Source organism: Urocampus carinirostris, chromosome 13 (genome assembly GCF_059441175.1).
Source record: "Urocampus carinirostris isolate Australia breed hairy pipefish chromosome 13, RoL_Ucar_1.0, whole genome shotgun sequence".
Lineage (NCBI taxonomy): Eukaryota > Metazoa > Chordata > Actinopteri > Syngnathiformes > Syngnathidae > Urocampus > Urocampus carinirostris.
Genome location: NC_142361.1, coordinates 28365747 through 28375186, shown reverse-complemented (window position 1 = coordinate 28375186; position 9440 = coordinate 28365747). Strand labels below are relative to the sequence as shown.

General features: G+C 37.2%; 1 protein-coding gene across 1 annotated transcript; it reads right to left on the bottom strand.

Moving 5' to 3' along the window:
• Positions 1–301: 301 nt before the first annotated feature.
• Positions 302–9009, bottom strand: LOC148354256 (rho GTPase-activating protein 19-like). The gene is made up of 11 exons (XM_088351078.1): positions 8913–9009; positions 8158–8411; positions 8017–8097; positions 6133–6342; positions 5839–6065; positions 5671–5757; positions 5422–5487; positions 3470–3679; positions 3305–3400; positions 1367–1444; positions 302–1222 (listed from the first exon to the last, which is right to left on the bottom strand). The coding sequence occupies exons 1-10, from the start codon at positions 8957–8959 to the stop codon at positions 1370–1372; spliced, it is 1353 nt and encodes a 450-aa protein (XP_088207204.1). The 5' UTR covers positions 8960–9009; the 3' UTR covers positions 302–1222; positions 1367–1369.
• Positions 9010–9440: the final 431 nt, after the last annotated feature.

Below are 9440 nucleotides of genomic sequence, written 5' to 3'. Positions count from 1 at the left end.
CAAACTAGGGTAAACAACTACAGTTTGGCCTTTACATTATGGTTTTAAACTGACGTTGGGGCTTGGGATTCATGACAAGGTTATACTTTTGCAATAGGGTTTAAAACTAGGAATTGGGCTTCATAATATGGCTTTAAGCCGCCATTATGGTTTCAAGCAAAGGTTTGGGCCTCATTGTAGGAATTGAAACTCTGGTATTAGTTAAATACAGGGTATCATCTGCTACCAAACAGCGTGACCTGGTGGGGATGATGAAAACTGCAAATAATTTTGTCAAACAAGCATACAAAAATAGCCACGATGCGGCCCAAGGTCTTTTAATCAAGTCCTATGTTAGGTTTCACAGTAATGTCATCAGTCAACACAGTCCGTTTAGCTGACTTTTGTATTGTAAAAGCCTCGCAAAGTAACCATGAAACTGGAAGAAACCACAACCGATAAGGGAAACTTTTTACAGGTAACAGTGGCTAGAATACCCCCTCACAAAAACACCTCGGCTTTGAATTGTTATCAAATCAACCGGATATACAATAGTAAAAAGAGAAAGGTATTTCACAGCAGTAACAAGTAAGACTTGCAGAGATAACTGCACAGAAAATATTAAAATGATTTCAAAGTATAAAAAAGGCACATTTGAGGGTCAGTACTAAAAATGTAAGAGTGTAAAAATATATCACAGCAGTAAATTACCGAGCACAGAAATACATCGTTGTATGTATTCTCGGAAGCCTTCCTTAGAGACGCACCACTTATATTAAATTGTAACATATTCCAAACTTATAAAAAGTAAAAATTGCACAAATTTCATTTTCAATAGAAATGGCAATAGAAAATAAATTCAAGGCACATCTCTGGTATTGCAAATTTATCAAGAGTATAAAATTGTCCTCGTTTTTGGATAAAATAAATACTTTTGCTAGAAAAAAAAAACACACCCAAGCAGCACCAAAAATCTCAACTCTTTTTTTAACCATTTGCTGAAGAAAATGGCCAATTAGTTTGCAAAGACAAAAATAAAAAGTACACCGCACCTTCATTACTACTGAGATGAAGAAACTCTAGTCTATACCCCCATCCAACAAATATCGAAGAACATAAATAAAACACAGAAATTAAAAAAAAAAAATCACTTTTTTCCTGGCACACACTTTATAAAATCTCCCAAATAAAAAGGCACCAAACTTCCTAACTAGAAGGGAAGCTTCATCACATGTAGTCCAGCCTAAAGGAAATGCAGGAATAAAAAGGAGGCATGAGTTAACATCTTTAGAGGTTTTATAAAAGCAAACAGTTAGGATTAATAAGACTATTGATTTGATTAATTTAGTGTTAAATACTTCTGTAGATAAGTATTATAGACTCTCACCTCTCAATTTTTGGCTGCTGGGGTCTGCACTCTTCCGTTTTCCTTCCCTAGTGAGATTTGACTTCCCAAAACCTTCTTCTGTTTGGAGTACACAATATAATTACTGTATTAGAATTTGTGAAACCATTTTTCTGAAAAAAAAAAAAATATATATATATATAATAAACAGTAACAAAACTGTAAACGGACTAGTCACAAAACAAGTCAGGATTTAAGAATATAAATTACAATATAAATGCGGATTTTATTATTATGACAGATCAGGGTTTACCAACGTGTTTCCCGTGGGTACCAGTTAACCCCATAAAAACCCCCAGAGTAGCCCGCTGACTGGTTCAGAAAACACCTCACCAGTGATGGGTCATTGTGAGTTTCTAAGAAATACACTGTATACACACTCATACATATATCGCCTAAAACTGCTATGAAAAATCCACATGCTGAAAGAACTAGCAGAAAATAATATTTTCAAATGGAAAAAAAATATTGATTTTGTTCTATTCAGAAAAAAATGTATGATTAAATGTAGTAAACTTTCACCCTTATTGACTGACTCACCAAACAACTCTTCTGTCCAGCCCAAAAGTTTGTGTTCATTTTTGTGCAATTTTCTAACTTAGAGCGTGTCAAGTCAAGACTTAGAGGGTGTCGGTTTATAAAATGTGTAGACCATCCTGTGGAAAGAGTGAACCCATCATCTTTCTTTGCGTATAAAATCCTGATAGCACTTATAGGCCATACAAACGAATTTTACATGTGGGCTTCAAACGATTCAAAGATCTCATTCTCCGTTTCTGGGTAGATTCTGTGGCTGCCTGCAACGAGTGCCCCTTTGTGTGCACTGTAGTTTGGGTGCATTTAAGCCGACCCCTGACTTCAGTATTCCATTATGTAGTTCTAAATTCAGCTTACATGCATGCATATACGAGAAATCACTAACAGTCAGTTCATAAAAAGTATCATAATTTTTTTTTTTCAGATTTTTTTTTAATTATCCTATAATTTATAAATGTAAACCCCTCAGTTCCCTTATACAAGGCAGATATTAGAGTTGTAGACTGCTCTTATATAATAATTACAACTTTGTAATAACATGACAACATGGTAACAGCATGATACATCGTTATAAATACATTAACTGGTAGCCCTTCACGCTAATCAGTAGCAGAGAAGTAGTTCCAAAATTAAAAAACGTTGGCGACCTCTTCTTTACTGATTACCTCCGTTAAAATTTTACTAAAATGACAGTCTTTAGTTTGCAATAACGTGGTCTGTGTAGCCCTTTGAGACTCCTTGTGATTAAGGGCTATACAAATAAACATGACTTGATTTAGAATATCCCTTTTTAAAATTAGTTAACTTGCATCTTTCCATATTATCGCTGTCCTGTAAAAAAGGTGCATCTCAAAAGTTGTTGGTCTTTTTTATATCATAATAATACCATATCTAGAATTAATTGAATGGAAGGGTATTGAACGTCCAAATGATAAATGAAATTAAATTAAATGATCTGCATTTATCAAGCGCTTTTCAAGTCAATGAAGACTTCCCAAAGCGCTTTACACACACGAATAGCAGCCGTGCAGCCATGCAAGGCGCCAACCTGCTTATTGGGGGCATTACGGGTTCAGTGTCTTACCCAAGGACACTTCGACATGTAACATGGAGGAGCCAGGATCAACAATACATGAAATTATTGTTTTACCTTTATTACTCAAAAAAGTGTGTGACCCTGATTAAGATATTTGTATAAGGATGATTATCATCATAAAAACAGACAAGATGCGTTAATACAGCACCCAACCCCCATTCATTTAAATTAAAATTCAAACAAACAAGGCTGTAACAGCTTGATCTCAGCAAAGTATTATAACAACTAATCAGTAAATACTGAACATTTTATGCTTGATCATATTGAATACCATAATGTCAACGCACCTTAATCATTCCACCTAAAGAGCGGGATCTCCAGTGTTTCCTGCTGAAAGGTGAGCAGGGGTCGGCCGGTGGCGTCACCAAAGATTGCTTTTCAAACTGAACACACAGACAGCCTATTAGTCTGATTCTAAGATACGACTGATCTCATTGAGATTTCACACTCACCTGCCTGATGAGTTTCTTCTTCTTGGCGGACATGGGCATGTTGTTGACTTGCTGGTAAAGTTCTCGAAGAGCCGATTCGGTGTACGCCTCGGTATTTTGTGCCTTAATTGCGCTGTTGCCAATGATTTTTCTCGGGGAAGGTAAAACTAGGGGCGTGGGCTGGAGCGCAAGGAGTGGCTCTTTGATTTTTGGCATGACAGTCAGGTCATCCTGGAATAGCAACACAAAATAATTACATATCAATAAAGGTTCAACGTATACACAGTGGAAGCTCGGTTTTCGAACGCCTCTCAGTTCGAACAAATCGTTGTCCGACCAAAAATTTCGACAAATTCTTGCTTAGCTGTTCTGTCAAAAAAACGGAGTTCGAACGCCGGTAATGCGTGAGTGCGTACGCTAGGGTGCGATGCTGAGCGGCGTACGGATGTATATCGCTCTTTTCGTGACCAACTGTTATCGCGTGCGGACGTGCTTCCTTTTGCTTTCGCTTTTAAAATAGGTGTAATAAGTGTTTTAGCCCCTAATTATGCCTGTCATGAGTCACTTTAGGAAAGTGCTAAAAAGAAGGCAGAAGCAAGTGTCATTAGATTGGTATTTTAAGAGAAAAGAACATCCTTCCAAACAATAATTTTCCTCCCCACCGTCCACCTGTGCCTTCTGCTGACCACCACAAAGGTAAGAAATCCTATTCATAATTCTTTTATTTATCTTTTTATTTTTACACATTCATGTTAGCGTAATCTTTCGTACGGAAGATTACGATAACGGGAACGTACGATTAACTTCATGTTTACATTAAACATTCAGTGTGTTGGAACGGAGCCCAACATTGAGGGTGTTGTAACGGAGCCCCCTTACCAATGAACCGCTCACCACTTGTTGTGGAGACCCGGGTGCTAAATGACTTGTAAACTACCTGATTTTTATTTTTTATTTTTACACGTTCATGTTAGCGTAATCTTTCAAACGGAAGATTACGATAACGCGAACGTACGATTAGCCTGGGTTAGCTTTAAGTTTACGTTAAACATTCATGGTAACCATTCAGGGTGTTGGAACGGATTAAAACGATTTACATTATTTTTAATGGGGAAAATGATTTCGGTGATCGAACAAATCGGTTTTCGAACAGGGTTCTGGAACGGATTATGGTCGAGAACCGAGGTTCCGCTGTAGTTTGAAGTTACTACAGACAGGGATGCACCGAATTTTTTGAGCATGAAAACATTTGCAGTGGAAAATGACCAAAAGTGCATTTTTGGTTTCAGACGAAAGAAAAAAATGAAACGGAAAAAAAAATGACGTTGTGATGTCGTCACATCTTAAGTCAGGTGAGCTATGCGAGGTGGCTTTCACAAAGGTTTTTAAACCCGGGCTCAAGATCCTACCTCTAGCTAGACTAGAGCTAAGTAATATGAGGCAAGAGTCAATTTCCTACTGTTATTATGATCATCTTCATCAATTTACCCCTTCTCCCTATTTCTCGTCACTATTCAAAGTCCTTTCCATATAAATATGTAAGAAAAGAAAACAGTTTTTCTGTTTTAGAATGAACTTGCTTGTGTTATTTGCATCTGAGATTACTTAGCCATTTTACTTCATCTGTTTGCTGTTTACAACAAACACGCTTACAGTAAATGCACTTTTTATGAAAATATAATTAAATAATTCAAAATCACAAGCTATTATGAGAGTCATTTTATTATTTTATTTTACACCTTCAATGCAAAAAAAGTGCAAAACATTTTTTTGAATTTTAATTGAGTTTTTTGGGGGAAATTTATTTCAATGTTGCCATTTTGGCCAGGCACTTAAGATTTTTGGTTTTGGCATGAAATTTTTCATTTTTTTGCATCCCCAAATTAAAGCTTTACGTATATTGATAAATAAAACAAGCCGTACTGCCTCTATATTAAAAAAATCCTTCACAATAAGTAAATAAATAAGCATACCTTTGATTGAGGAGTCTTTGATCCAGTGAAGTATACACGAGCGTAATCACTGATATATACAGGTGCCTTCAATGAAAGTACATTAAAAGGTGAAGAAAAGGTCTGGGTAGAAAACTTAAAATGTAATTCCATTGTGAAGTTGTTGCAAATCTGGTGGCTTGATTATTAGTGCAGTAAAATTCATAAAATGTATGAAGCTATTCATGGTATTGTGATGATTGGATATCGTTACATCCCCATTTACTTTACCTTGAACAGCTTTTGTGAATGCCTAATAAGAAACGCTATTCCATTGTTAAGCTTCTCAATGTTTTCCTGAAGATCACTTGCTGTCACCTGCAAAAAAGAAAAATTGCTTGAATAAAATAAAAAGCTAGGTTTTGAGCTTGATGTGATCTGAAATTCAACTAACTGTACATTTTTAGGCCATATAATTTGCGGCGCAAACATAGTGGCCAGATTAATGGCAGACATCTTGTTGACGTGCTGGTTGCGCGCAGTGTGATAGAGCAGGTCCAGTAAAAGCTTCAGCAGACTGCGGTTTGCTGCCGGCAGTAACATGAAAAGCAGCTGATAAGCTTCCACCTGCTTCTCCTTGTCTGGATTATTGGTTTTATCTCCTTTCTCATCAAAGAGCGTCAGCTCTGTGGATGTCACGAAAGAATACGTCACAAAACCTTCATGTATTGTTTTGACTCACGAAAAAAGCACCTCCAATCTTAAGGTGGGCGTGATAGTGCCTGTGCATCAGGAGGGGCTCAGGCAACTCTCCCAAGTATGCTTTAAGAAGAGAGGCGGCGTCATTAGGGTGGAAGTCCCCCATCTCCAGATCTATTTCCGTCCCGGAGTTCAGCATCTCCCTCAGTGCGGCCTGTCGGAGGCTGTGGCCTGGAACACGGAACAGCCCCTCGATATGAAGATCTGTCAAAAATCCCAAAAGTAGAGAAAAAAAGGGATGTCAGCGGGTGTACTCTGTGAGATACGGAGTGAATGAAATGGAAAGAGAGAGAACAGGCAAAGTGCTTTGTGATGAATAATTGATATCAACAATTGGGCCCAGTGCGCATTCGGATACAAATACGTCATCGGCTTTCCAGAAATAAATCAAGAAGACGTCATGCACATTCAAGGCCAGCTGCAGTCATTAAGTTCTCACCTAACTTTGAGAGATTCAAGTCATGTCACATTTATTTGTATAGCCCTTGATCACAAAATGTCTCAAAGGACTGCACATGTTACAATTACAACATCCACTGACCTTAAACCAATCATTGGGCAAGGAAATACTTAAAAACCTTAGCATGGGCAAAATAAAAAAACCTTGAAATGGGGCCTCACAGGTGATAATCTACCTTCCAGGATGAAATACATTTAGCATTGGGTAACAATAGACAAAAGAAAAAGACATCAATTAAAAAAACATAGGTAATAGTTAAAATTTGTCCAGAAAGTGCATGACAGCAACAATGCCTCAGGCCTTTAAAATTGTTTTATGACTAAAAAAACTAATGGCCTTATATAATCCATGGTCAAATTGAGTACAAAATGATATGCAGAAAAGAGTGACTTTTTTGTAAAAGACAAATCCCATTACTTCCTATTTCACTTGCCCACTGTTTATCTCCCTCTCCCCCTTCCACTTATTTAATGAGGGCAAGGAGGGAAATTCCTCTAGGAGTTGGAAACATACTTCTTTACCATTTCATCACCTTGAGCCTGGCAGGTTTTGATTCAACATTTTTATTTTCTTTATTTTAATTTTATTTTGAACTTAACTCAGCTAAAACAAAGTCGTATTAAAATTGGTTATTTGTAAAATAAATAAGTGTGGTGCCTGGTTTATTCTTCCTCACAACCCCTCACTTCTACGTATGCTCGTCTTGCAGTGCCCTCTGCTGGAAGTTCCATAATACATCGCAACATAAACACGGGAAAACGACGTAAATTGGTTCCCTTTCCCCCCACAATTCATGCCAGCAGGTCAGTAATACTGTGGGGAAGTTGACTTGGGAGAAACTTGAGCATTATCAGTGTATCTATCTTTAGGCTCATTTCCACGGACGGCATCTAAAATTATAGTGGCCTGGGTTTGATAAAATAACGCATTTCCAAGATATAGTAGCTTAGCTCAACTGTCAATTTCTGTACCCTGTTCTGTGGAAACGACATTAGTTTTGGGGTACAGCAGTTGAATGGAGTAGTTGAGTAGAAAGGGATATGATGTGTAGTTTTTGGCACCTCTAAGCAGCCCTTTGAGACTCCTTGTGATTAAGGGCTATACAAATAAACATGACTTGACCACAGTTTATGTGAAAACAGATCTTGTTTCCCTGACTTTCCGCCTCAAACCCTTTACACAATGCAAAGGAATGGTAAACTCAGTCTTCTTGTGAACATGCAGTAATAAGCAAAACATGGAGGGGGATTGAGAGTTGTAATATGGATTTGCTCAAAAACAAAATGAATAGTATTGTCAAATGTTCAGGAATGTGTTCCTTCTTTTTAGGGGACAAGAAATGTCATCTCAGGTAAACTTTCAGATAAATAGTTGAAATCCCATAATTATGTGCATGTTTAATGTGGAGATACACTCACTTTTGCTCAGGTACTCAATCAGCTGATAGATTTGTGCTATCCCTTCTTCAGTCAGAGGTGCACCAAAAACTACACCTTTCTCTGAGAAGAGTTAAACACAGATTTTTAGACAAGTCCATAGAGAAGTGACTTAAAAATTACCTTTTCGTTTTAGGAAGTTGAAAGAACGAAAGAATCCAGAAGGGGATGGTACCCTGGCTTCAGAGTCTCCAGTAAGCTGGGCAAACTCCTCTCCTGGAAGATCGATGAGTCGTGTAACATGGGATAAGATCAAATCTGTAAAGGTTTGCGGTAGTTCGTATTTGAGCCTCTCGACAAAGAAGTCTGGGTTGAAGATGACTGGCTGGCATATGTTTGATGTTTCTATGTTGGTAAACAAACGGCATCGCGTTCCCCTGTGTGAGTAGAATAGTCTTCAATGTCAGTTATTGCAATGTAGTGTACATTTTTTTTCAACGAGATAAGAGGTGGCACGACATGATACACGTGTTGTAACAAACTTAAATAACAAAATAAAGTAAAACACAAAACTAAGACGGGCAATATTTTCAATGTAGTGGTTGTAGACTGCCCTATATTTGGCATTTGAAAACAATGCAAAAAAATATTGCAATTATATTAAAGTGAACAGATTTAGGTACATATTTTTTAATGTTAACTAAAAGACAGCTTCGAAGTATTTAACGAGAAAACCAAGGAAGTGATTTTACGTGAACGGCTAACATCATTATCGAAAAAGAATGCTACCTAGCAAGGTTGTTAGCTTCCGTCAACAAGTCAAAAATTCAAGCACGGACTGTTCAGAATACGACGCAAGTTTCACATTTAAAACTGAGGTGGGTAAAACTGGCTTCCATATTGTTTCGTAGCGATATCAGTCATTTTTTATTCGCTACCTTCTGTTGAGCTTGTGTCTATTTTGGGAGCCGTCCACTGCCGCCATCTTCGTTTTGAATCTTCCGCTCTTACGTTTTCACTTCCGCCCATTGCTTTCTGATTGGCCAAAATATGGAGACGCCTCAAATCGGGACTGTTGATTGGTTGGGTCTGAAACATATCAAAGAACGGGATATCGATTTCATAATGGCGCGTGAAATTGTTATTTAGGTTGTTTGACAGTTTTTTAATTAATTATCTTAGAAATGTTTAAATTATTAAAAATATTTTTGCAAAAAATGTTTGGAATGTAAAGGGCCAAAGATAAACTGTCAGCTTTATTGTCTTTGTGTTTTTCTCAGTTGTATCATAAGGTCGTTAATTTTGAATTTTATGTAACATTGTATTTGAATGAACAGACGGTAAACAACAAAAATGTCAATCAATCAAATTTATGTAAAGTCGACGAATCAAGAAAAATCAGGCAGTCATACTCTTTAGCCAAATAATAGTGAAAATATATACTGTACTTGGATATTCTGGGTAGG